The sequence below is a fragment of the Acipenser ruthenus genome, chromosome 27 (assembly GCF_902713425.1).
Source record: "Acipenser ruthenus chromosome 27, fAciRut3.2 maternal haplotype, whole genome shotgun sequence".
Lineage (NCBI taxonomy): Eukaryota > Metazoa > Chordata > Actinopteri > Acipenseriformes > Acipenseridae > Acipenser > Acipenser ruthenus.
This window is the reverse complement of record NC_081215.1, coordinates 26,672,484-26,699,994: the sequence shown is the minus strand read 5'-3', so window position 1 is coordinate 26,699,994 and position 27,511 is coordinate 26,672,484. Positions and strand designations below refer to the sequence as shown.

Below are 27,511 nucleotides of genomic sequence, written 5' to 3'. Positions count from 1 at the left end.
TTCTTCTTCTTCTTCTTCTTCTTCTCTTTAGTGACATACAAGCAGCAAAAAAAGTAATCGTTCTGAAATACTTATTGATTGTCCTTGAAAGACTGCTGTTGACTTCATGTTTTTTTTTAATAGATAAAAATGTTTTAAATGTTACATCTTTTTATCTCAAAACTACAACAGCTCCACCCTCGTCATCTACTACAACCGCAGAATCAACAACAAGTGGTACTACTAGCTGCCTAGAGGAAATCTGCCAGTGGTCAGAGTGGTATGATGTAAGCTTCCCAACTGACAGTAACGATGGGGACCATGAAACATTTGACAAGATCAAGGAGAAAGGTCACTCTGTGTGCGCACATCCATTGGAAGTGCAATGCAGAGCCCAGAAATACCCAAATACACCTCTAGGGGACTTAGGACAAGTAGTGCAATGTAACAGTTCATTTGGGCTCAAGTGCAACAACAAAGATAATCCAACCACATGCTTAAACTATGAGATCAGTGCATACTGCTGCAACCTTGTGAGCTGCGGTGCAACGACAAGTGTGACTAGCAACAAGTCAACCACTCGTCCCGTCACCCCATCTACATCTCCTGAAACAACACCTCCGACCACTCACCCAGTCACCCCATCTACATCCCCTGAAACCACACCTCCGACCACTCGCCCAGTCACCCCATCTACATCCCCTGAAACCACACCTCCGACCACTCGCCCAGTCACCCCATCTACATCCCCTGAAACAACACCTCCGACCACTCGCCCAGTCACCCCATCTACATCTCCTGAAACCACACCTCCGACCACTCGCCCAGTCACCCCATCTACATCTCCTGAAACCACACCTCCGACCACTCACCCAGTCACCCCATCTACATCTCCTGAAACAACACCTCCGACCACTCGCCCAGTCACCCCATCTACATCTCCTGAAACCACACCTCCGACCACTCACCCAGTCACCCCATCTACATCTCCTGAAACAACACCTCCGACCACTCACCCAGTCACCCCATCTACATCCCCTGAAACAACACCTCCGACCACTCGCCCAGTCACCCCATCTACATCCCCTGAAACAACACCTCCGACCACTCGCCCAGTCACCCCATCTACATCCCCTGAAACAACACCTCCGACCACTCGCCCAGTCATCCCATCTACATCCCCTGAAACCACACCTCCGACCACTCGCCCAGTCACCCCATCTACATCCCCTGAAACCACACCTCCGACCACTCGCCCAGTCACCCCATCTACATCCCCTGAAACCACACCTCCGACCACTCGCCCAGTCACCCCATCTACATCCCCTGAAACCACACCTCCGACCACTCGCCCAGTCACCCCATCTACATCCCCTGAAACCACACCTCCGACCACTCGCCCAGTCACCCCATCTACATCCCCTGAAACCACACCTCCGACCACTCGCCCAGTCATCCCATCTACATCCCCTGAAACCACACCTCCGACCACTCGCCCAGTCACCCCATCTACATCCCCTGAAACCACACCTCCGACCACTCGCCCAGTCACCCCATCTACATCCCCTGAAACCACACCTCCGACCACTCGCCCAGTCACCCCATCTACATCCCCTGAAACAACACCTCCGACCACTCGCCCAGTCATCCCATCTACATCCCCTGAAACAACACCTCCGACCACTCGCCCAGTCATCCCATCTACATCTCCTGAAACAACACCTCCGACCACTCGCCCAGTCACCCCATCTACATCCCCTGAAACAACACCTCCGACCACTCGCCCAGTCACCCCATCTACATCTCCTGAAACAACACCTCCGACCACTCGCCCAGTCACCCCATCTACATCCCCTGAAACCACACCTCCGACCACTCGCCCAGTCACCCCATCTACATCCCCTGAAACAACACCTCCGACCACTCGCCCAGTCACCCCATCTACATCCCCTGAAACAACACCTCCGACCACTCGCCCAGTCACCCCATCTACATCTCCTGAAACAACACCTCCGACCACTCGCCCAGTCATCCCATCTACATCTCCTGAAACAACACCTCCGACCACTCGCCCAGTCATCCCATCTACATCTCCTGAAACAACACCTCCGACCATTTCAACTGAAGTTCCCCACACCACAAGCCCTACAACCACCTGCAGGCGTCCCTGTAAATGGTCCCAGTGGTTTGATACCAATTTCCCAACTCTGGGTACGGCAGGTGGAGACTCAGAAACCTATGACAAGATCGTAGCAGCTGGGGGAAAGATATGCGAAAAGCCAAGCAGAACTGAGTGCAGGGCAGAGAAGTATCCCGAAAAAATAATTGAGGACGTTGGTCAAGTTGTGACATGTGATATCGCTACAGGACTAACATGTAAAAATGAAGATCAAATAGATATTTTTCCACTATGCTACAACTATCAGATAAGGTTTCTCTGTTGTGATGCTTATCATTGTGAAACGACAACAGAGCCAACGACCAGTACATCTGTACCTACAACAGCAGTATCCTCAACCTTTACAAGCCCCACGCCTCCCATAACAACTACAGGAACGTCAACCCCAACAAAACCAACCACACCACCCAAGGCATCAACATCTTCCCCAGTATCCAAACCTCATACCACCACAGAAACTTCATCAACAACAGCAGCGACGACAACCAGCACTGAAAAGACAAACTCGCCCACCACAGAAACTTCATCAACCACAGCAGTGACAACAACCAGCACTGAAAAGACAACCTTGCCCACCACTGAAACTTCATCAACCACAGCAGTGACAACAACCAGCACTGAAAAGACAACCTTGCCCACCACAGAAACTTCATCAACCACAACAATCACTACTTCTTGTATGGTATGTAAGTGGTCAGAATGGAAAAATGTGGATTATCCTAGACCTGGACCAGGCAAAGGGGACTATGAAACTATTAAAAATCTCACAGCTTCTGATCCAAATATTTGTGAAAAACCTGATGCTATTGAATGCAGAGCATCACATTTCAAAGATTATAGTTTAGAAGATGTGGGACAAAAAGTCGAATGCAGTCCTTCTGTTGGACTTGTTTGTAAAAACGAGGATCAGGTACCACCGGTCTGCTACGACTATGAAGTCAGAGTTAAATGCTGCATCAACAGATGCACATCTACACCAAACACTGAAACAACCAGTCCCTTTATAATCACCTTTACCACATCAACACCGGTAACTGGACCAGTCATACCTCAGAGCACTACCACAACACCAGTAACGGTTACAGAAACTGCAACCACTGAATCCACTAACCCGACACCTGGCTCTTCAACAACTTCAGAAACAACAACCACTTCCACTTCTGAAAGCACCACTGAATCAACAACATCTGCAACTCCAGTGACAACTACAACAGCTTCTACAACAAGTAGCACTGCTACAACCGAAAGCAGCACCTACAAATCAACAACTACAGGAAAGTCAACCACAACAAAATCAACTCTACCACCCAAGACATCAACATCTTCCCCAGTGCCCAAACCTCATACCACCACAGAAACTTCATCAACCACAGCAGTGACGACAACAAGCACTGAAAAGACAACCTTGCCCACCACTGAAAGCACCATTTCAACAACAGAAACTGCAACCACTGAATCAACTCTACCATCCACTACCCCGACACCAGGCTCTACAACAACTTCAGAAGCAACAACCACTTCCACTTCTGAAAGCACCACTGAATCAACAACATCTGCAACTCCAGTGACCACTACAACAGCTTCTACAACAAGTAGCACTGTTACAACCGAAAGCAGCACCTACAAATCAACAACTACAGGAAAGTCAACCACAACAAAATCAACTCTACCACCCAAGACATCAACATCTTCCCCAGTGCCCAAACCTCATACCACCACAGAAACTTCATCAACCACAGCAGCGATGACAACAAGCACTGAAAAGACAACCTCGCCCACCACAGAAAGCACCATTTCAACAACAGAAACTGCAACCACTGAATCAACTCTACCATCCACTACCCTGACACCAAGCTCTACAACAACTTCAGAAGCAACAACCACTTCCACTTCTGAAAGCACCACTGAATCAGCAACATCTGCAACTCCAGTGACCACTACAACAGCTTCTACTACAAGTAGCACTGTTACAACCGAAAGCAGCACCTACAAATCAACAACTACAGGAAAGCCAACCACAACAAAATCAACTCTACCACCCAAGACATCAACATCTTCCCCAGTGCCCAAACCTCATACCACCACAGAAACTTCATCAACCACAGCAGTGACGACAACAAGCACTGAAAAGACAACCTCGCCCACCACTGAAAGCACCATTTCAACAACAGAAACTCCAACCACTGAATCAACTCTATCATCCACTACCCCGACACCAAGCTCTACAACAACTTCAGAAGCAACAACCACTTCCACTTCTGAAAGCACCACTGAATCAACAACATCTGCAACTCCAGTGACAACTACAACAGCTTCTACAACAAGTAGCACTGCTACAACCGAAAGCAGCACCTACAAATCAACAACTACAGGAAAGCCAACCACAACAAAATCAACTCTACCACCCAAGACATCAACATCTTCCCCAGTGCCCAAACCTCATACCACCACAGAAACTTCATCAACCACAGCAGAGACGACAACAAGCACTGAAAAGACAACCTCGCCCACCACTGAAAGCACCATTTCAACAACAGAAACTCCAACCACTGAATCAACTCTATCATCCACTACCCCGACACCAAGCTCTACAACAACTTCAGAAGCAACTACCACTTCCACTTCTGAAAGCACCACTGAATCAACAACATCTGCATCTCCAGTGACAACTACAACAGCTTCTACAACAAGTAGCACTGTTACAACCGAAAACAGCACCTACAAATCAACAACTACAGGAAAGCCAACCACAACAAAATCAACTCTACCACCCAAGACATCAACATCTTCCCCAGTGCCCAAACCTCATACCACCACAGAAACTTCATCAACCACAGCAGTGACGACAACAAGCACTGAAAAGACAACCTCGCCCACCACTGAAAGCACCATTTCAACAACAGAAACTGCAACCACTGAATCAACTCTACCATCCACTACCCCAACACCAAGCTCTACAACAACTTCAGAAGCAACAACCACTTCCACTTCTGAAAGCACCACTGAATCAACAACATCTGCAACTCCAGTGACAACTACAACAGCTTCTACAACAAGTAGCACTGCTACAACCGAAAGCAGCACCTACAAATCAACAACTACAGGAAAGCCAACCACAACAAAATCAACTCTACCACCCAAGACATCAACATCTTCCCCAGTGCCCAAACCTCATACCACCACAGAAACTTCATCAACCACAGCAGAGACGACAACAAGCACTGAAAAGACAACCTCGCCCACCACTGAAAGCACCATTTCAACAACAGAAACTCCAACCACTGAATCAACTCTATCATCCACTACCCCGACACCAAGCTCTACAACAACTTCAGAAGCAACAACCACTTCCACTTCTGAAAGCACCACTGAATCAACAACATCTGCAACTCCAGTGACAACTACAACAGCTTCTACAACAAGTAGCACTGCTACAACCGAAAGCAGCACCTACAAATCAACAACTACAGGAAAGCCAACCACAACAAAATCAACTCTACCACCCAAGACATCAACATCTTCCCCAGTGCCCAAACCTCATACCACCACAGAAACTTCATCAACCACAGCAGTGACGACAACAAGCACTGAAAAGACAACCTCGCCCACCACTGAAAGCACCATTTCAACAACAGAAACTCCAACCACTGAATCAACTCTATCATCCACTACCCCGACACCAAGCTCTACAACAACTTCAGAAGCAACTACCACTTCCACTTCTGAAAGCACCACTGAATCAACAACATCTGCATCTCCAGTGACAACTACAACAGCTTCTACAACAAGTAGCACTGTTACAACCGAAAACAGCACCTACAAATCAACAACTACAGGAAAGCCAACCACAACAAAATCAACTCTACCACCCAAGACATCAACATCTTCCCCAGTGCCCAAACCTCATACCACCACAGAAACTTCATCAACCACAACAATCACTACTTCTTGTATGGTATGTAAGTGGTCAGAATGGAAAAATGTGGATTATCCTAGACCTGGACCAGGCAAAGGGGACTATGAAACTATTAAAAATCTCACAGCTTCTGATCCAAATATTTGTGAAAAACCTGATGCTATTGAATGCAGAGCATCACATTTCAAAGATTATAGTTTAGAAGATGTGGGACAAAAAGTCGAATGCAGTCCTTCTGTTGGACTTGTTTGTAAAAACGAGGATCAGGTACCACCGGTCTGCTACGACTATGAAGTCAGAGTTAAATGCTGCATCAACAGATGCACATCAACAGAAACATCTACACCAAACACTGAAACAACCAGTCCCTTTATAATCACCTTTACCACATCAACACCGGTAACTGGACCAGTCATACCTCAGAGCACTACCACAACACCAGTAACGGTTACAGAAACTGCAACCACTGAATCCACTAACCCGACACCTGGCTCTTCAACAACTTCAGAAACAACAACCACTTCAACTTCTGAAAGCACCACTGAATCAACAACATCTGCATCTCCAGTGACAACTACAACAGCTTCTACAACAAGTAGCACTGCTACAACCGAAAGCAGCACCTACAAATCAACAACTACAGGAAAGCCAACCACAACAAAATCAACTCTACCACCCAAGACATCAACATCTTCCCCAGTGCCCAAACCTCATACCACCACAGAAACTTCATCAACCACAGCAGTGACGACAACAAGCACTGAAAAGACAACCTCGCCCACCACTGAAAGCACCATTTCAACAACAGAAACTGCAACCACTGAATCAGCTCTACCATCCACTACCCCAACACCAAGCTCTACAACAACTTCAGAAGCAACAACCACTTCCACTTCTGAAAGCACCACTGAATCAACAACATCTGCAACTCCAGTGACAACTACAACAGCTTCTACAACAAGTAGCACTGTTACAACCGAAAACAGCACCTACAAATCAACAACTACAGGAAAGCCAACCACAACAAAATCAACTCTACCACCCAAGACATCAACATCTTCCCCAGTGCCCAAACCTCATACCACCACAGAAACTTCATCAACCACAACAATCACTACTTCTTGTATGGTATGTAAGTGGTCAGAATGGAAAAATGTGGATTATCCTAGACCTGGACCAGGCAAAGGGGACTATGAAACTATTAAAAATCTCACAGCTTCTGATCCAAATATTTGTGAAAAACCTGATGCTATTGAATGCAGAGCATCACATTTCAAAGATTATAGTTTAGAAGATGTGGGACAAAAAGTCGAATGCAGTCCTTCTGTTGGACTTGTTTGTAAAAACGAGGATCAGGTACCACCGGTCTGCTACGACTATGAAGTCAGAGTTAAATGCTGCATCAACAGATGCACATCAACAGAAACATCTACACCAAACACTGAAACAACCAGTCCCTTTATAATCACCTTTACCACATCAACACCGGTAACTGGACCAGTCATACCTCAGAGCACTACCACAACACCAGTAACGGTTACAGAAACTGCAACCACTGAATCCACTAACCCGACACCTGGCTCTTCAACAACTTCAGAAACAACAACCACTTCAACTTCTGAAAGCACCACTGAATCAACAACATCTGCATCTCCAGTGACAACTACAACAGCTTCTACAACAAGTAGCACTGCTACAACCGAAAGCAGCACCTACAAATCAACAACTACAGGAAAGCCAACCACAAAAAAATCAACTCTACCACCCAAGACATCAACATCTTCCCCAGTGCCCAAACCTCATACCACCACAGAAACTTCATCAACCACAGCAGTGACGACAACAAGCACTGAAAAGACAACCTCGCCCACCACTGAAAGCACCATTTCAACAACAGAAACTGCAACCACTGAATCAGCTCTACCATCCACTACCCCAACACCAAGCTCTACAACAACTTCAGAAGCAACAACCACTTCCACTTCTGAAAGCACCACTGAATCAACAACATCTGCAACTCCAGTGACAACTACAACAGCTTCTACAACAAGTAGCACTGCTACAACCGAAAGCAGCACCTACAAATCAACAACTACAGGAAAGTCAACCACAACAAAATCAACTCTACCACCCAAGACATCAACATCTTCCCCAGTGCCCAAACCTCATACCACCACAGAAACTTCATCAACCACAGCAGAGACGACAACAAGCACTGAAAAGACAACCTCGCCCACCACTGAAAGCACCATTTCAACAACAGAAACTGCAACCACTGAATCAACTCTACCATCCACTACCCCAACACCAAGCTCTACAACAACTTCAGAAGCAACAACCACTTCCACTTCTGAAAGCACCACTGAATCAACAACATCTGCATCTCCAGTGACAACTACAACAGCTTCTACAACAAGTAGCACTGCTACAACCGAAAGCAGCACCTACAAATCAACAACTACAGGAAAGCCAACCACAACAAAATCAACTCTACCACCCAAGACATCAACATCTTCCCCAGTGCCCAAACCTCATACCACCACAGAAACTTCATCAACCACAGTAGCGACGACAACAAGCACTGAAAAGACAACCTCGCCCACCACTGAAAGCACCATTTCAACAACAGAAACTGCAACCACTGAATCAACTCTACCATCCACTACCCCAACACCAAGCTCTACAACAACTTCAGAAGCAACAACCACTTCCACTTCTGAAAGCACCACTGAATCAACAACATCTGCATCTCCAGTGACAACTACAACAGCTTCTACAACAAGTAGCACTGCTACAACCGAAAGCAGCACCTACAAATCAACAACTACAGGAAAGCCAACCACAACAACATCAACTCTACCACCCAAGACATCAACAACACCGTCTCCTACGACCCCAGAAACAACGCCTGGAACAACTCCTCTTTCTCCCACTACCACAGAGTCTACCTCCACTAAAACCTCCAGACCCACACCAACGTCCACAGAACCAATTTCTACAAGCTCATCCTGGACCGAGTGCACCTGCAATGTCAATGGAACAAGATATGCACCTGGTAAGGCATAACTCTTATGTTACCTTAATAATATGTTACAAGAATTTTAAAGCACCTTTCATGCAAACACCCCGAAAGGCACAGTACAATTATCTTTAATAAACCAGGTCTAACAAATGTATGTTTTCGCACTTACTTTGAATTGTGTAATTGAGACAGAATCAAAAGAGTACTATGGGGGTATTTTAAATGTATTTTTTAAACCTGAATCCTAAGCGTTCTTCAAAAAGCAATGCTGAAAGTTTCGATCATACTGCATTGTGCAGTGATTCCAAACTCACTCAAAACAGTCTTTAAAAGCCGATGTCGCGATGAACACACCCAGCTTCATCATTGAATAATGTTATTTTCAACATAAACTAATAGCTCTTCTTTTGCAATGATCAGGCGACAACATATACAACTACACGGATAATGGCGGATGGTGCTACACAGCTTTCTGTAATGATAAATGTGAGCTTGAGAAATATGTCATGGAATGCCATTCTACTACTGTGCCATCCAGTACTCCAACAACCACAAAGTCAACCACAAAGCCAACCACCAGTAAGAAAACAACACCACATTCAAGAGAAACGCCTGCAACTGTACCAGAAACCACACCTCAAGGTTGCGATCACCTTACCCCTCCCAGAAAGGTAACGTTAGACACCATGTATTTTCCTAATAACAGAGATATTCCTTTTACAACCCACCCCCCATTTATCTTGACTGAGCCCACACACCTGTGTAATTGACCTTTTTTTTTTTTTACCAACATAGAAAGACAGTTCATGTAAACCCATTTGTCTATTCTTGTTTAATGCCTGTAGTACCATGAGACTTGGAAGATTGATAAATGCACAACAGCAACATGCAAAGGAGGCTCCACAGTCAATATAGAGCCTGTGCCATGCAAGGCTGTGGAACCCATTGAATGTGTAAATGGCCTCCCGCCACTTAAGGTGTATGATGAATCTGGATGCTGCTACCAGTATGAATGTCAATGTAAGTATAGTCCATGTCGCTGACCTGTTTTTTGCTAAACAGTTCTTACATGTTCAGTATATTCTTCAAAGCGGGAGAGGTAACCAGTTATGTTTTCCTCCTAGGCACCTGTTATGGATGGGGAGATCCTCACTACGTCACCTTTGACGGAACAGCCTACGACTTCCAAGGAGACTGCACATACGTTCTTGTGAAGCAGATCACACCTAAATACAACAATTTTAGTGTCATTGTAGAAAACTACCTGTGTAATGCTACAGATGGCCTCTCCTGCCCGCGATCCCTCACTGTGTATTACAAGAAGCACGAGGTGTTCATGACACAGGAGTTGGTCAATGGAAAGAAAAAGAACATGGTAATGTCTGCTTGTGTCTTTAGATTAATAATAATAATAATAATAATAATAATAATAATAATAATAATAATAATAATAATAATGTTTTCCTCCTTTTTTCCCTCCGCTGTAGATTAAGTTCGATAACAAACAAATCACCCCAGCCTTTTCAAGAGATGGCATCCAGATCTCAAGCACAGGAATTGACATGAGTGTGGAGATCCCTGAGATCAACGCTCACGTGTCCTTCAGAGGCCTGATGTTCGTCATCACCCTGCCCTACTCACTCTTCCATGGCAACACAGAAGGACAGTGTGGTAAGAAAGACCGCATGCAAAGCTTCTCTATGGTGTCACGTTGCTCTTACTCTGAGTTCACCCATACCCCACTGGAGCTGTCTGGTTCTCATATCTCCGCTTTAAATCCCAGGATCTTGGGGTATGTAGATGAAAAATGTAGTGAATTCGAAACAGTCTTCTGACTCAGGGTTCTAGTTTAATGATCTAACATGCAGAACATACCACCTTACTGTTACTCTTCTTCTAGGAATCTGTGACAACAACAAGACAAATGATTGCAGCGGACCCAACCAGGTTGTTGAATCCTGCTCCGATTCAGCCCACGACTGGCGTATCAACAAAACGGGCTGCAGTAAACCAACTCCTCCACCAACTGTAAGACCCAGTACAACAGCCAAGACACCATCCAAGCCTCCATCTCCTGCTTCATCCACGCCTCCATCCCCTGTCTGCAAAGCTTCTATTTGCGAGATTATCTACAGCAAGTAAGGCTTCATGTTTCGTTCTAACTGCTTGGGGGAGAGGAAAGAAAAAAGCAAGTTCAGAAAATGTCATTGTGATGAAAGTGATGTCATTGTGATGAAAGTGATTGGAGTAGCTACTGACCAAAGAATGTCAGGCTGAATCTTTGCCATTACAGTGCACGGGAAATTGTATTAGGAGAATCAGGAAAATAATCTAACAGTCAGTACAGTTGGTTGCAATAAGTTTTGGTTCATTTGAATAAAGCGTGCTTAGGAATATGCTGTGATTACAGTGGTTTATTCAGAGGACACTTAGAAATCTCTTCTGATTACAGAGTCTTTGAAGCATGCAATGAAAAAATCCCAGCCCAGCCATTCTACGAGGCCTGTTATTTTGATGTTTGCCACATGCCAGGCACCAGGATTGGCTGCTCTAGTTTGGAAGTGTACGCCTCCATGTGCGAGGCTGCAGGAGTCTGCATGGATTGGAGGAAATATACTAATGGGAAATGCAGTAAGTGAAATACCAAAATACAGACGCATATGCAAACCGACAGAAAACAAGACAGACTGGACATTTGTATGGCATATATCTGCAGTTATTAATTATTGTTCTTGTTGGGCTCTATATAAAAGAGCTATATAAGCACGGATGTTCTATCATTCAGGGGAATTTGGAGAACAGTGAAAGCACCAGCACTGTAATATTTAGCACTCACCTTTTAAAAGTTTTTTTTTTTATCTAGATGTTCTGTATGGATGTCTGTGTTGACCTATGTGCTGCTGTTTGTTTTCCTGCAGATTACTCCTGCCCACCAACAAAGGAGTACCGTGCATGCGGACCAGATGTGCAGCCTACTTGTAACTCCAAGTGAGTAGAGAGGACTCTGGGGAGCACAGAAACGTAATGGCAATGCCAGGCTGTTGCTTAAGTCTGCATAGCAGTCATATTAAATAAGGTAGCACTTTGGGTAAGCACTGTCCTGTCCGCTTGCTGGTAAGATGAGGTGAGGTTAGAAGGTCTAAAAGGTCTAAAAGCTTTCTCGTGTTACCTGGTTGTGAATGTCCCGTACTCTTCAGTGTCTTAAATGTTTTCGATACCTCCTAATGCAGTCTTTTCTTTTCTTCTAAGGTACAATGAAAAATACATCGACCAAAACCCATCCAACAGCAGCGGGTTCACCGAAGGCTGCTTCTGTCCAAATGGGACCACCCTGTTCAACTCCGTCAGCGATGTCTGTGTCTCCTCCTGTGGTGAGCAACGGCTTCACAATGTATTAGTATCCAATACAAATGCAACCCCACTTTAGTTATTTATTTCTTTATTCGGGTTTGTGGAAGGGTGGTGGGCAATTCACTGACACAAGGAGACAGTACTTTATTTGTAACGCCGCTCAGGCGTACTGATTTATTTGTCGCAGTAGATGGCGCTGTTGTCCGTGTTCTGGATACTGACAACAGTAACCAGAATCACGGCGTTTACCAATACAGGTATATGCACAACAAGTGCTCGCAAATAATAATGAAAAACCAAAGGCGAAAGAAAAAGGGAAAATAAAACACAGTAATAAAACTACAAACAAAAAGTTCTGCTTACGCAGTGCCCCCACTGCCGCTAAGCCGGTCAGAACGGGCCTCCGTCCTACGCTCAATTACCTACACACTGGGATGGCCGGAGTTCCCCGTACAACTAAGCACGTCCCCTCGGGTACGTGGTGATTTCTATTATTTCTTTTCTCGTTAAATTATTTTAAGGCAGGCTGTTTTTCTCAGCCAGTTTTGCCTCGTTTTATTTTAAAACTGACGTCTTTCGTCAGAGTCACTGGGTATTCCCCCAAACACGGCCACCCGAGCGTCCAACCAAACCAGATCTTATGGGCCGAGCAGTCTCCCAAGGCCCGCCCCTCAGCCACTCAGAGAGAGGGAAGCACACACACCCTCTTCCCACCTCTCCGTGTCATCGCCATGACCGACAGGCGGATCCCACGAGACTGCTGACCTCTACCTGCAGTAATACGGATGTGCCAGACAGTCAGTCCAGATCTCCCCTGCTACAGGGTTATTTAACTTTTAGAGAACATTTTACATCAAGGAGTTTTCAGTGAGGTTTGGTGAAGTGGCCATCACATCATGTCCCATAATGCATGCACTTGCACTAGCACAGCTACCAGAAAAACAATTGCATCTAATTTTGAGTAGAATGGTTAAACTGACATTAATGACTGACATTGTATTATTATTGTTTGTTTTTTTACTCCTGCAGGTTGCACTGGTGCTGATGGCATGCCCAAAAAGGTACAGTATACTTATATACATATGCTTAAGCACAGCTTTTTCTATCCAGCTGAAGAAGGACTTGTAGTCCGAAACGTCCTCATATATGATTTTCTATCAATTCACATCATTTTTGTGTACCTACATTACCTTTTTCTTTTAATATGGTACACAGTTTATATATATATATATATATATATATATATATATATATATATATATATATATATATATATATATATATATATATACTGTATATACACAGTATATATCTTCGACAACTTAATGGACAAACAGATACACATAAATATTAAATATTAAATATTCCAATGAAATACAATAGAAAGATCCCTTCTCACCAGGCACTGCTCTCCTTGAACCCCGATGTGCATTCTCTTTATTCTCAGCCTGGCGAGACGTGGCAGAGTAACTGCCAGGACTGTGTCTGTGACAGAGACTCGATGAGTGTCCAATGCAAGCCCCACGTGTGCACAGAAGAGTCGCCTGTGACTTGCTCCAAGGAGGGACAGGAGCGAGTGACCGAGATAGACAGCCAGTGCTGCAACAAGACCCTCTGCAGTCAGTATTCCTTTGGAGAGTTCAGCTAAAGCAGTGGTGCTTGAAGCTGTGCTCATGGGCAAAACTGTGCCTGAGAAACCACAGTGCTGTGCCCAGGCTGCCATTGTTAAGAAAAATGATCACGTCCTCAGTCTTATCGGCAATATACATGCTGAACGTGCCCGTGGCCCAAAAGCTGTTGAGGACCACTGTAAACAAAAGGCGTTTAATACATAACCGTTTGCATGCTGCATTTCAAACGCTCCAATTGCTTTTTCTTTCTCTGCACAGAATGCAATGTGGACCTCTGCCCGAAAACACAGCAGAGCTGTGACCCAGGGTTCAAGCTAGAGATCAGTCCCCCGGAGGATGGCTGCTGTCTAAAACATACGTGCTGTGAGTATTGCTGTAATTATCCCACCACAGCATGGATACAACCAGATACATACAGCATGCAGTGTGAAATACCTGTACCACCCAGGATAATGCTGCTTTGTGTTACCTGGATAATCAAAAAAACAAACACACATTTTAAATATGTGACTTGAATTGAAATAAACACTAAAATAGATGTACAGACTATAAGCACTGTAGGATGAATGTATGGGGTGTTCATGGTTAGCTGTTTGAATGGATCACCCAACTATTCATACTACAGTTAGCAAGCCATCTGTTTTAACATGCTGTCTGTTTCTCTGTAGTGCCTAAGGATGTCTGCGTGTTCAACAACACGGAATATCAGGTGAGGGCAGGCTTAGTATCATATGTACATCGGCCTTTATAAAAATGGACCATTTGATTTTTGCATTTCTTTGTGGCAGTTTTCCCCCATGCTTTTCCCATGGTTATACTCTGTTTTACCACGTGTATTAATATGCTTTACCATACCTTGCTATTCTTTACCATGCTTTCACTGTGCTTTATTACTTTGCTCTGCTTTTACTATGGGAAACTTTTCTAAGGGCTGTGCTTGAAATTGACAGCTTCAATATTTCATTTTATTGTACACAAGCATATGTGTTGATCCACAGTGTTTTATTTTATTTTTTTACAGACTGGATCCAATGTTCCTAAGGACATGTGTGAAACGTGCCAGTGCAGCTACCGAATCGACCCAGCCACCCAACTGCAAATCATTGACTGTGTGCCAATATCCTGTGACACCGAATGCCAGATTGTAGGTGCCACTTCATTACACAATCTGAAAATCCTGAACCTTCCGGCCCATTTGATTTTGAAGAAGAAAGACAAGGGTTATAGTATATAAATATACATGGGTTTGCGTATTTACCAGTCACATTACCTATCAAGACATTAGCTACTGTCTATCAGAAACCAGGAACAGGGGACACAATTGGAAATTAAGTGGAGACAGACTTAGGGCAGACCGGGTAGGAGTCACTTCTTCGCACAGACTGGTGAGGGGATGGAATGGGTTACCTAGCTGTGCTGTTGATACTGAATCACCGGGATCCTTTAAGAACCAAAGTTTTGAGAACTATCAGCTGCAAGGAACTGGATGAGCACTGATGGGCTGAATGGCCTTCTCTCATTGAAAACTGTGATCTCAATGTGTGTGCTTGTTTGTTTGCGTGCAGGGCTTCAGGTATGAGGCAATCCCCGGTAGGTGCTGTGGAGAGTGTGTCCAGAAGGAATGTGTCGTCATGCTGCCAGACCAAACAGCTCATGTGATCCAGGTGAGAGTGATGGCAGGGCGGACAGCCTCGGCACCTTCAGTACAGGCCCTCAATCATTAAACACCTGAGCAGGTCTTTCAACAGCCCTATTAATCATGACGTGGTGAAATGGGGGGGCTCCCCGGGACTTTTCTCTCCTACAGTATCTTTGAGAATCTTGCCCCACAGTGGTCTAACAGCCTTTGTGATATCCTTTTCCATCCCACACAGCCTGGACAAGTCTGGACAAGCCCCGATAACAACTGCACCAAATACAAGTGTGACAAGAATAAAGACCAGCTAGGACTAACTGAGATCAACATCTTCTGTCCTCCATTCAACGCCGAAGACTGCATCCCGGTAAGCTTTCTACAAAAAAAAAAAAAAAAGGCAGTTGAACGGGTTAAACTGATCTACGTTGTGACACCCTTAATACGATCAGCTGAATACATTAGCTCTGGAGTCCACAAAGTCCTGTTCTTCAGACGAGGCGTGTTAAAGGTAAACTCCATTTCTCTAACAGCTGAGTTTGGGTTTAAGAAGTAAGAAGGACATAAGCACAACCGAGAGGTGTTTTTTTGGAGTAGCTCTTTTTGCACATACTGTAGTTTCTTTTCTAAAATGCCCTATTAATATGTTTCTAATTATTGGTATGCATATTTCAGGGCACTTTGACACCTGACCCAGATAGCTGTTGCCTTCAGTGTAAGTATTACTAGAGATCACTGCTTGTTACAGGATCATGCCTATAATATTACATTCATGCTGTTGGGTTAGTTCCTGGGGTCTTTGTTCAGTTGATTTTAAGAGTCATTTCTAAGTACTGCCACCATTTAAAAATAAAACAGATCACACTACTTACTTTTTAACAGTACACTAAAGAGTCTCACTCACGTTGTTTGTTTGCCTCCTAACTCAACGATTTAAACAACGGCACTCAAATTTAACCCAGCCGCCCTTTAGATCAAGCGATTAGACACCACAGCCTTTTGTTATTTGAACATTTCCAATCATTTGTAATCCATGCAGGTATACCGAAGCCTAATAACAAATGCAACATTGAGAAACAAAAAACTAAAATTGTTAGCAACGGGTGCCACTCTAATTCTGCTGTGGAGCTGACATCATGCGGAGGGTCATGCGGAACATATTCCATGTAAGTCATTGATTATTATTATTATTATTATTATTATTATTAATAAAGGTCTTGTAATGAATGCATTCCATCACTGATCTGCACACAACTTTGTGTGGTAGATGGAAAGGAAGTCTGATGCAGGCTGATAGCACTGTCTTCTTGTTCCCCCACTTGCTTAGTAATTCAATCACTTTTTTGAGTTCGATCACAATACACTGTACACATATAAAACTGTGTGGAATTGGAGGTAAAGGTTTTGGACACGCAGTTAAACAGGGTCTCTTACTCGAGTCGCAATGGGCCCCCTGACCCAGCCTCTTATATCAGGGTCTGACGCCTGATTCTCTCCTCTGTCCAAACTCCAGGTATTCATCGGAATCGAACTCCATGATGCACTCCTGCACCTGCTGCAGGGAGACGAAGACCAGCGAGAAGACGATCACTCTGTCGTGCCCTGACAGCACCACCGTCGACTACTCCTACATCTACGTGGAGGAGTGCGGCTGCCAGAACACGGAGTGCGTGGACAACAACACCACCAGCGTGCCACCCAGAGGGCAAGAGGTCACGGAAGACCTGAGAGCTCGTCGCAGGAGGAAGTAATCGTGCATGGAGCATCCCGACACTCCTGCATGATCATTCGGATTTAATCCGACCTCTTTTATCTCTTTATGCACAGCATTTCAAATCATTTACGTGATAGCTTGCAAACTACAGCTGATGCGCACATTGCTTTCCTAAAGATGACTCATCTTTTTCTTTTTTTCCTTCCTACAGCAGCTCAGTAACAACACCTGCCATCTCTCTGGTGTGATAGAAAAGCTACTTCTATTTAGTAGGACTAGGCATGCAAATCAAACATCAAAGCAACACTGACAATGCATTCATACACATTCAGTGTGGCTGCTTCCCTCACAGCTCACCGGCACCACACCACATTTATACCAAAGTACACAAAATCCAATTTTTTTAAATATATATTTAAATAGATATTTGTGACTCCGGGCACTTAATTAAAGATGAAGGACAAATGCATGAACTAATTAATAATTCTGATGTGAAGAATTAACATATGGACCCTAAAACATAATTTGATGTTTTTTTGTTTTGTTTTGTATTTTCTTGTGTGTGTGTGATCATGGGTAAAGCCTTTTACTGACTGTATCTTGTTCAAGTGTCTTCTTGTGAAATGTTTGTTCTAATAAACTTTAGCACTTTGCATATTCCGTCTCCTTGTGTATTACTCTCACCCACATGTAGGGTTACCATATGACTCCATGTTCACTGGGACAGTTCAGGCTTGCATACCTGTCTCAGGATACCATTGACGTGTTTCTTTTCTTTAATAGAAACAGGACTACACTTACCAGAATGCATTGGGATTTGAGTTAGAAAGCCTGACCTGTCCCAAACTGTCCTAGTGAACTTGGAGTCATATAGTAACCCTATCCATATGCCAGGGGTGGCCAATCCTGCAGGTTTTCTGGGTCTCTTTAAATCATCAATGACCAAAGACCTAGGAAACCTGTTTGTGTTTATACTGATTAACAGGGTTCACTGCATCAGGTGGTTTTATTTTAAACAAATACGGTCTTGGTGTTCAGCTTGCTCAACATTAAAAACCACATCCAGTTAGAATGGTTACCATGGAAAATGGCACCCACATAGCCCCCATTGTGTAGCCCTCTATAAATAGATTCTACGATCCCTGTATTGTATGTTTGTACCTCAGACAGAGTAGCAATACACAAGAAATTATATTACTTAAATAGATCAACTACTGACAAACCAAGACAGCCGACACCCACACAAGGATGAGACGCAAGATATATTTTCAAAGCATTTCTTTATTTAACTACTATTGATTATAAAGGAAAAATCATGTTACTGTTACAAAATGAGAAACAAAAACACATTGAGAGTGCTGACGAGAAGTAGAATGATATCACTTTGTTGTTATGTTCTAGTTTTGTAAAATCAGAGATTTTAGAGTTTTGTAAAATCAGAGAAATAAGATTCCTATTGCATAACAGTTTCAGGTAACAATCAGGTAAAATGTCAGGAAAGTAGAAACCACATGAACTGCTGGAACAAGGACTTGGCACTTCCTTTCACCTGCAACATTATTTATTTTTTAAAATGTTTACACTTCAAAAATAAGCCGTGGAATATGGAACACGCGTTTGCCTGCACATTTAAAGTCCAAGCTGAACTCCTAAAATATATACTCAAGATGATGAAAAACAAACCAGCTGTATGAATCTACATTTTGGTGAGCTCTGACTTTCATGTTTATTACAATCACAATCTACAGGCACTACCTCGGTTTTCTTGCAAAGCCCTGAACTTTTAATTTTTTTATTTTTTAAAGAAATTTCAATTTGACTTGCCTAAAGAAAGAAGTCTTATATATATATATATAGTACACCAAAGAGACAAGACAACAGGTGTTCCTATTTTCTGAAACTATGAAATACTGTTAGCCTTTGAGTCAACAGAACAAAGGAATGTGCAGAATCTGAAGACATCTCATTTGTCACTGAATTCCTCCCAGTCCCCCAAAAAATCAATGAAAGTTTTGTGTTCTCTAAAGACCGCCAAAGATGTTTGTCTGTTTATGTCAAATTTTATAACAAAACAAAACAATAATAATGTGTTGGCTCTTACAGTACACAAAGTGGCAAATAAGTTTGGTCTGGGGTGACCCCAACCGTTTCCTGTAGAAGCTGGAAACGCAAGCCTGGCATCAAAGCCTCTATTCTTTATGCCAGACTTGTTTAATATTGCAAGCAGCCAGTCCAGCTGTTTTACATGCCAAACTATTCTCAGTTTCAGCAGCTTCATGTCATATCAGGAATGACTCCAGCATACACAATGTCTTACAGTCTAGCATGTATTACTGGACGTGTTTGTAGGGAGCTCAGTTTTCCCCATGGCTTAATAGGCAGCAATAATGGCTTGACAACGACAACAACAACAACAACAGTGCAGGCTGGGTAATTCATTGAGGCAAATCATTGAGAAGATGTCCTGAATCCATTGAGCCACAAATTTACAATGTTCTAGCTAAAGCCCTGAAGTCGGCAATACTGCTGATATAGAGAAGATGTAGAGTCTCTTGTAGGGATGCATGTATGTCTGTCTTTCTACGTGTGCAGCTTGTGTTCTCCACTAACCCGAATGATACAATGACACGAAGGAAGGGTAGAAGCAGAGCAGCTGATAATAGCTGCATGCTGTGCTCTTGTCAAATCAAACTGTTTCTACGCCCATCCAGTCCCAATTAAATCTGGGGGTGACTGGGGAGAGAGTTCAGTGAATATGCTCACATCTGGACACTTCACAGAATGCTAAAAGCGACTGAAAAAAAATGCATTGATTAAACACAAAAATATATATCATTTAATTATGGCTAATAAATCGATAAAATAATCAATCAGCAGAAAACCACTCTATCATACAATGGCAGCCCCCCCCCCCCCCCATCACCGTCACAGGACTGCAGAGAACACAAAGTCTTGTACACATATGTGCATCATATATAGATATATGTATGTATACAAATTTAGGAGCTCATAAACAAACAGAGCCTGGATCTATAATTCTTCTGTCATCTGAAGCAAGGAGTTAATGGCAGTGTCCTTGTTGCCCAGCTGAGCCTCCATGACAGAGCGAATCACTTCTTTATCCAAATTAGGGAACATGTCCTGGAGAGATTTGAGGTCCTCTTCGTTGTAGAGGGGCTGTGAATTGGCCACTGGAGCAGGAACCCCTGCTGGAACCATCCCAGGGTTGTAGATTGTTGGCACCCCTGCAGAAAGGACGAGACACAGAAAGAATGAAAACAAATTGAAAAGAGTTTTCAGTGCCCACTGTGTTTGAGATTAGTGAACAAAAATGACCAGAGTGAAAGGGAACTTGTGCAGCCCTGAGTGAACACAGACCTCATTCCTTGTAGTGCTACAGGAATGCATCATGTATCATAAAACTGCATCCTGTAAAGGCATCAGACTAATTCATTTCTCAATCCTAATCAGACTAATTCATTTTCCAATCCTAATCAGATTCATTCATTTCCCAATCCTAATCAATCCTAATCAGACTAATTCATTTCTCAATCCTAATCAGACTAATTCATTTCTCAATCCTAATCAGACTAATTCATTTCTCAATCCTAATCAGACTAATTCATTTCTCAATCCTAATCAGACTAATTCATTTCCCAATCCTAATCAGACTAATTCATTTCTCAGTCCTAATCAGATGAATTCATTTCTCAATCCTAATCAGACTAATTCATTTCTCAGTCCTAATCAGATGAATTCATTTCTCAATCCTAATCAGAATAATTCATTTCTCAATCCTAATCAGACTAATTCATTTCTCAATCCTAATCAGACTAATTCATTTCTCAATCCTAATCAGACTAATTCATTTCCCAATCCTAATCAGACTAATTCATTTCTCAATCCTAATCAGATTAATTCATTTCTCAATCCTAATCAGACTAATTCATTTCTTAATCCTAATCAGATTAATTCATTTCTCAATCCTAATCAGACTAATTCATTTCTTAATCCTAATCAGATTAATTCATTTCTCAATCCTAATCAGACTAATTCATTTCTTAATCCTAATCAGATTAATTCATTTCTCAATCCTAATCAGACTAATTCATTTCTTAATCCTAATCAGATTAATTCATTTCTCAATCCTAATCAGACTAATTCATTTCTCAATCCTAATCAGACTAATTCATTTCTCAGTCCTAATCAGACTAATTCATTTCTCAATCCTAATCAGACTGATTCATTTTCCAATCCTGTGTGTTAAACGTCTTACAGGACTACAGGGACTGGGGTTTGCGACTGTGTCATCTTTAGACCATCCCATACTAAACCATGAATTCAAATCTAAAAAGCGACACAGGATTGTGTTTTAGCTGCTAGCTTTAGGACAGAAAGAGCCATGTAAACCCTGCAGTAACTTCAACAAGTGCATGCTTGGGGTGCATGCTATGCTATGACTGCTTTGATTAATAACTCCAAGTGAAAGAACGAATGAACCTGTTTATATTAGCGGCTGTCTACTTCGGTATAGTCTGACTTGTATTTCAAGACCTCTTGTATGTTGTGGCCAGTACCCACAGTGAAGAATTCCTGTATTAGAGATGTGACTAATTGCACACGGTCACGAACACGCAAAGGGCACGGCATTCTTCATGATAAATACCTTGGATATATATAGCTCAAGAGCACTCCTTATAAACAGGTGGGACAGCATTCCTGTGCTAGCTGCACCTTGATATGCAATTGCGACTACTGCTACTCAGAGGAGAAGAACAAATAAACATGAAAGATAATGAATGGCATATAAGAAGGAGAGGCAGTGAGAAAGGTGCAGTTCACCAAAAATATACAGCCGTAATGTCCCATTAAAATTATTGATAAAACTATTAATTACCTGAGCTTGCTACTTATACACTGGCTAATCAAGCTTGTATTAAAATCTGGAATGGGTGAATCTGCTATGCAATAGGAGTCTTATTTCTATCCCTGATACATGTAAAACGTCACTGGAAACACATTCAGTACAAGGTCACTGCCGCTCTCTAGTGGCAGGAAAAGGAACATTATCTACATACCAAGTAGAGTCCGTACAGTAAGACTGAGCACAGAAAGTAAGGTAGTTCAGGAGTGAGTGCGGTGTAACAAACCTGCGATAGGAACGTATCCCACTCCCTGCTGGTACATGGTGGGCATCAGAACCACAGGCTGAGGCTGCATCATCATGCTGGCTGACACAGACTGGAGGGGAGAGGCAGCGAGAGAGAGGGCATGAAACAGACAGGATTTAAATACAGCGTCACAAGAATATGTTAAAAGGCTGCCATTTATGGAAACAATTCTAACAATATAAAATGTAATATATATATATATATATATATATACACACACATTATATACATATACCCACCCCCAGCCCCCCACTCACTGTGTATGACATGATGAGGTTGATCATCCCCTCCTTGTCATCTCCCTGTTGGCCGCTGAGACTGTACCACTCGTCCACCACCTTCCCTTCCTTCAGCGACTCCGGAATGGGGATGTGCGTCCAGGCGATCCTGTCGTCCATGGAGAAGGCTCTCTGCGGGAAGAAGGAAGTATGAGGTACAGTGCATGTTCTACAGAGAGACACATCCCTGCTGCTGCCAGTATGAGGTACAGTGCATGTTCTATAGAGAGACACATCCCTGCTGCTGCCAGTATGAGGTACTGGCAGCAGTAGGAGGCATGTTCTATAAAGCCTTGATGTCTTAAAAAATGGCTTTGAATTTGAAATGATCTTTTTTATTTCTTAAACTGCATTTACTTTATGTATGTATTTATTTAAAAGGTTGGATTGCTGTTGGTTTCCTGCAGCGCCCTCCTCTCGCTCACCTCGTCGAAGATCTCCAGGTAGAAGGAGTCCACGCCCGGGGGCACGGTGCACTGGATAACCTTGTTCCAGCGCGGGTTCTTGGCCCCGTTGTGTGCCGTGGGCGTCTCGTACACCGCGTAGCCCAGACGGACTCGGCAGTACGGGTCCATCCGCGTCATCCCATAGTTCTTCGCCAGCTTGCCCTGTTGAGAGAGAAGCGACAATTAGGTTAAGACTAAAAAAACAGAAAAACTCATTCTTACAAAAACAGCACACATGCAGACATGCACACACACGCAAACACTCACACATATGTTTTGTAACAGGCACAGCTCAGACGCTGTACTCCAAACAGGCTTTCAAAAGCTTACCTGCACCACGGTGATGCTCAGCCTGCCCACTGTTCCCATGGTGGCTCCGTACTGGAGCTGCTGGGCTGCCTGTGTGTCAAGCTGGATCTGCTGCTGCTGCTGCGTGGGGGTGACCCGCAGGAAATCCTGGGGCAGCTCTCCGATGTACACCTGCACCAGCAAGAGGAGAGGGGTGTTACACACCAGGCTTATTAAACTGTGGTGGGAAGAGGCTGCCCAGGGGCCTCCCCGCAGAAAATACACGTTTCACTGCTGACGTGAGAGACAGCAAAGTTTTTAAAAAGGTGTCCGCCAAATAACGTTTCAGGATCTGTGCTTTAAACCATGGTATTTAATCCTGAGTCCTGGTGGCTGTAAAGGTAATATTGTGGTTTGAACTTACTGGAAACTGTACTTTTTTTTGGGGGGGGTCTCTATAAAAGCAATGGTCTTTTATGAGCCATTTAAAGAACAAGATGATTTTAAAGTCTTGTATTATGAGAGCACAGCAGCATGCTATCTTTGTGCTATCTTTCTATTATCTTGTATGACAAAAAAAAAAAAAAAAAAACGCACAGTACAGGACCCCTTGAGTTTGAATTCAAAAAGCTTAGCCAATGCTAGCTTTGGATGTGCCTGGGTTTCCAGTCAGCTGTTAAACTGGGCACAGGAGACTTTGCTGGGCTATCCTTGGTTCATTCTCACCACTAATAAAATAACCGAATAAGCCTGTCACGCATTACAGCCATTCACATGTAATCAAATCAAACAGCAAAGCAGTGAATTTGAAAGCTTTGGTTAGAAGATGTGCCGTTGCCCAAGCTCACTGAGTCATGGAACAGGCCCTGTTCAGGTATGTAGATGATCAGGAAATAGGATTCCAGGCAGAGATGCCACTCCTAAATGTGCGGAAGCTGTATTGCAACTGGGTAACTCCCAGTTGGCAGTTGGCAGCAGTGTGGAGTAGTGGTTAGGGCTCTGGACTCTTGACCGGAGGGTCATGGGTTCAATCCCCGATGGGGGACACTGCTGCTGTACCCTTGAGCAAGGTACTTTACCTAAATTGCTCCAGTAAAAACCCAACTGTATAAATGGGTAATTGTATGTAAAAAAGAATGTGATATCTTGTAACAATTGTAAGTTGCCCTGGATAAGGGCGTCTGCTAAGAGATAAATAATAATAATAATAATAATAATAATAATAATAATAATAATAATAATCATCACATAGACAGTACTGTAATCAAGTGCTGTAATGGCTGAAGAGCAGGTGATGCTGTATTAGTTGATAGCAGAATTAGCACCCGATTGCTAATTAGGGTCTATCTAAACAAAGGATCAGGATGAGTTTCTTCTATTACTATAAATATTAGGGTAGTCCTGGTTACAGGGATACGTGTCTGGGTAAGATTACAATTTACAAATCACAGATGACCCCCCCCCCAAACAAAAACAAAATCAGAAAAAAAACACGTACAAATAGTTATAAATTACAGTGCTTAAAAACGCGCCGTGTCTGCCACTCTCAGACGTACAGTACCACCACACAGGCTGACTGACTGGCAGTACCATCAAAGGGCACAATCTTACCTCTCTCTCACAATCGAAACGACTAACACCGCATGCTTTTACATTTGCATACAGAAACATACCAGGCAAATACGTTTGCAAATGTGTTTAAATTGCTGGCAGGAACAAAGTGCATCCCAAATGCTTGAGGTTAATGGATGACTACTAATGAAGCGATAGGGATGACACAACAGACCATGTCAAAGGCTGATTTTATTTTTAATTGTTTTTTCATGCCAGAGCTCAAATATTTAGTGAAAGATCTCAGACCTGTAACATGAAGTTAATTTTCTTTCACACTTTGTTGTACTGAAAAAAAAAAAATGTGTGTAAACTACACTTTGCTCAGTTGCCCACTGGCTTTCCAGGCAAAATAACGAGGGATAAACACAGCAGCAGTTAACGTGAAGTGCAACTTACCAGTCAACGCTGCAATCACAAAGCTGCACTGCCCCTTGGTTTCCTACTCCGTTAAGACACAATGCTAATAATTGCAGGAGCTGGGTTAATGTTTCCTTTCTCTGGTCCTGCAGGCAGTGGCAATGTTAAACATACAGAAAGTAAAATATAACGAGCTCTGAGCAGGCCACTTACAGGACTGAAGAGAAACGGAGGAGCTAGCTTCCCAAACTGGACAGGTTTGATCTTGAACAATTAGAGTTAGACTGAGTCAGACTGAGTCAGACCTGCACTCCTGGGAGTGGTGTCTTGTGATAGGAGCATGCACTTTGTGTTAAGGGCTGCTCCAGCTCTGTCATTGGTGCAATAGCTATGAAGCAACAAGGTGGAGACCTGACATGTTTTCAAGACCCATCACACCTTGTTAAGCACCACACACTTTTTTTTTGTTTGTTTAGTTAAATAAACATCTTATTTGTAGTCATGTAACGATAATTCAAATAGGAATATATTATCTAATTATCTATCTATCTATCTATCTATATATATATATATATATATATATATATATATATATATATATACTGAGGCTGTAGAAAAGATGGATAACCATTCACGGATGGAATTAAGACTCCTGTAGCATAGCAGTTTCACCCATTCCAGGTTTTACCACAAGCCAGATCAGCCACAGTGTACAGGTAACAAGCTCAGGTGTGTCTTATTAAATTGATAGTAAAACCAGAAATGGATCGACCTGCTATGTATGCAACGGGAGACTTAACGTCCATTCCTGGCACATGTTATTTACAAGAAACACATTCTGAGTCGGGTCCAGCGATGATATTGCAACCTGCCTTCTTCACCACGGTTAGGCTTTATAAGGAGGTACAATCCTGTATATTTTATTGAAATCTCGATGGTGTCTACAGTAACTGTGTTTGTCCTCACACGTTAAGTCAAATCGTGCTGTGACAAGGCGAAACAAGCTCTCCACCGATATTATAAACCAGATATTAAAATAAGACACTCGTTATAAGTAAGATGACAGGTCGGATGAATATTCGCTACAGTAGCTCCCGCGTACGGTTAAACAAAAAAAAGCAATTTATAACAAAATCCCAAATGATTTGTTTTTAAATAGAGACACTCTATTACAGGTATAATCGCAATAATATCAATATACCAGCAGGCACGGCTAGCTAAACTAGTACTCCATACGATTAACAACAACACGTCTGTTTGCGTTACCTACCTGACCCCTCTGCGTGCTGATGGGGGTTGCCATGGCGCCGCTACCTATATTCGCTCTCAGGAGAGATGTTGTTATTGACGGGATAATAATACAATCAGAAAGAGATAATGTGTAGATCTTTCTTTCGTTTTTTTTTTTTTCTCCGGACACCGTTGCCGAACAAACCTCTTCCCTTCCTCGTCAGCTGATTTGCTCGGACGTCACAAGTGAAACTGCGTGATCGAGTGCGCCATGTTGGCTCCGGTGACGCAATAGATCACAGCAGGACGCTGGCTCCTATTTTGAGCCAAAATGTCGCCCTTTTCATCACCAACTTTACTCTCGTTGGGCAATCCTCCCTTAACACACGCGTACGTCAACACGACCTGGCTCGTTGTCAGAATTGTATACACACACACACACACACACACATATATATATATATATATATATATATATATATATATATATATATATATATATATATATATTATATATATATATATATATATATTTGAGCTAATATATATATATATATATATATACATATATATATATTTTTTTAGAAAACTTTAAAAAAAGGTTTTTTTTATATTTGAGCAATATAAAGCTATTTACAATTTTTTTTTTAAAAATCGCAGAACATTAATATTTTTTAAGTGTTCTTTTGCATTTTAGTGGAC

The 27,511-nt window shown here is 42.9% G+C and overlaps 2 protein-coding genes across 5 annotated transcripts in view; one reads left to right on the top strand and one right to left on the bottom strand.

Moving 5' to 3' along the window:
• Nucleotides 1–18,080, top strand: part of muc5.1 (mucin 5.1, oligomeric mucus/gel-forming) — a 32,315-nt gene extending 14,235 nt beyond the window's left edge. For both annotated transcript variants that reach the window (XM_059002220.1, XM_059002221.1), the window contains 19 exons: nucleotides 172–9,129; nucleotides 9,517–9,767; nucleotides 9,942–10,116; nucleotides 10,221–10,471; nucleotides 10,584–10,767; nucleotides 10,997–11,234; nucleotides 11,549–11,727; nucleotides 12,015–12,084; nucleotides 12,346–12,467; nucleotides 13,477–13,508; nucleotides 13,895–14,066; nucleotides 14,337–14,441; nucleotides 14,747–14,787; nucleotides 15,100–15,222; nucleotides 15,644–15,742; nucleotides 15,953–16,081; nucleotides 16,387–16,426; nucleotides 16,751–16,877; nucleotides 17,225–18,080. In XM_059002220.1, the coding sequence (XP_058858203.1) occupies nucleotides 172–9,129; nucleotides 9,517–9,767; nucleotides 9,942–10,116; nucleotides 10,221–10,471; nucleotides 10,584–10,767; nucleotides 10,997–11,234; nucleotides 11,549–11,727; nucleotides 12,015–12,084; nucleotides 12,346–12,467; nucleotides 13,477–13,508; nucleotides 13,895–14,066; nucleotides 14,337–14,441; nucleotides 14,747–14,787; nucleotides 15,100–15,222; nucleotides 15,644–15,742; nucleotides 15,953–16,081; nucleotides 16,387–16,426; nucleotides 16,751–16,877; nucleotides 17,225–17,462 (11,534 nt within the window). In that variant the 3' untranslated portion in view covers nucleotides 17,463–18,080. The remainder of the gene's footprint in view (nucleotides 1–171; nucleotides 9,130–9,516; nucleotides 9,768–9,941; nucleotides 10,117–10,220; nucleotides 10,472–10,583; nucleotides 10,768–10,996; nucleotides 11,235–11,548; nucleotides 11,728–12,014; nucleotides 12,085–12,345; nucleotides 12,468–13,476; nucleotides 13,509–13,894; nucleotides 14,067–14,336; nucleotides 14,442–14,746; nucleotides 14,788–15,099; nucleotides 15,223–15,643; nucleotides 15,743–15,952; nucleotides 16,082–16,386; nucleotides 16,427–16,750; nucleotides 16,878–17,224) is intronic.
• Nucleotides 18,081–18,686: 606 nt separating this feature from the next.
• Nucleotides 18,687–27,108, bottom strand: LOC117432463 (toll-interacting protein-like). Of its 3 annotated transcripts, none has more exons than XM_034054405.3 (6): nucleotides 26,850–27,108; nucleotides 23,651–23,800; nucleotides 23,300–23,482; nucleotides 22,854–23,006; nucleotides 22,576–22,666; nucleotides 18,687–20,670 (listed from the first exon to the last, which is right to left on the bottom strand). In XM_034054405.3, the coding sequence occupies exons 1-6, from the start codon at nucleotides 26,880–26,882 to the stop codon at nucleotides 20,456–20,458; spliced, it is 825 nt and encodes a 274-aa protein (XP_033910296.1). In that variant the 5' UTR covers nucleotides 26,883–27,108; the 3' UTR covers nucleotides 18,687–20,455. The 3 variants fall into 3 exon arrangements, with proteins under 3 accessions (XP_033910296.1, XP_033910299.1, XP_033910297.1); XM_034054408.3 differs by lacking the exon at nucleotides 26,850–27,108 and adding an exon at nucleotides 25,793–25,890; XM_034054406.3 differs by lacking the exon at nucleotides 26,850–27,108 and adding an exon at nucleotides 25,619–25,879.
• Nucleotides 27,109–27,511: the final 403 nt, after the last annotated feature.

What these genes read in the sequence shown, in the direction of transcription:
- LOC117432463 (XM_034054405.3), bottom strand. Translation starts at nt 26,882, where the DNA reads ATGGCAACCCCCATCAGCACGCAGAGGGGTCAG. An exon ending in ACCTGGAGATCTTCGACGAG is followed by an intron (nt 23,007 to 23,299) that starts GTGAGCGAGAGG and finishes TTCTTCCCGCAG; the next exon opens with AGAGCCTTCTCCATGGACGA. An exon ending in GGGATACGTTCCTATCGCAG is followed by an intron (nt 20,671 to 22,575) that starts GTTTGTTACACC and finishes TCCTTTCTGCAG; the next exon opens with GGGTGCCAACAATCTACAAC.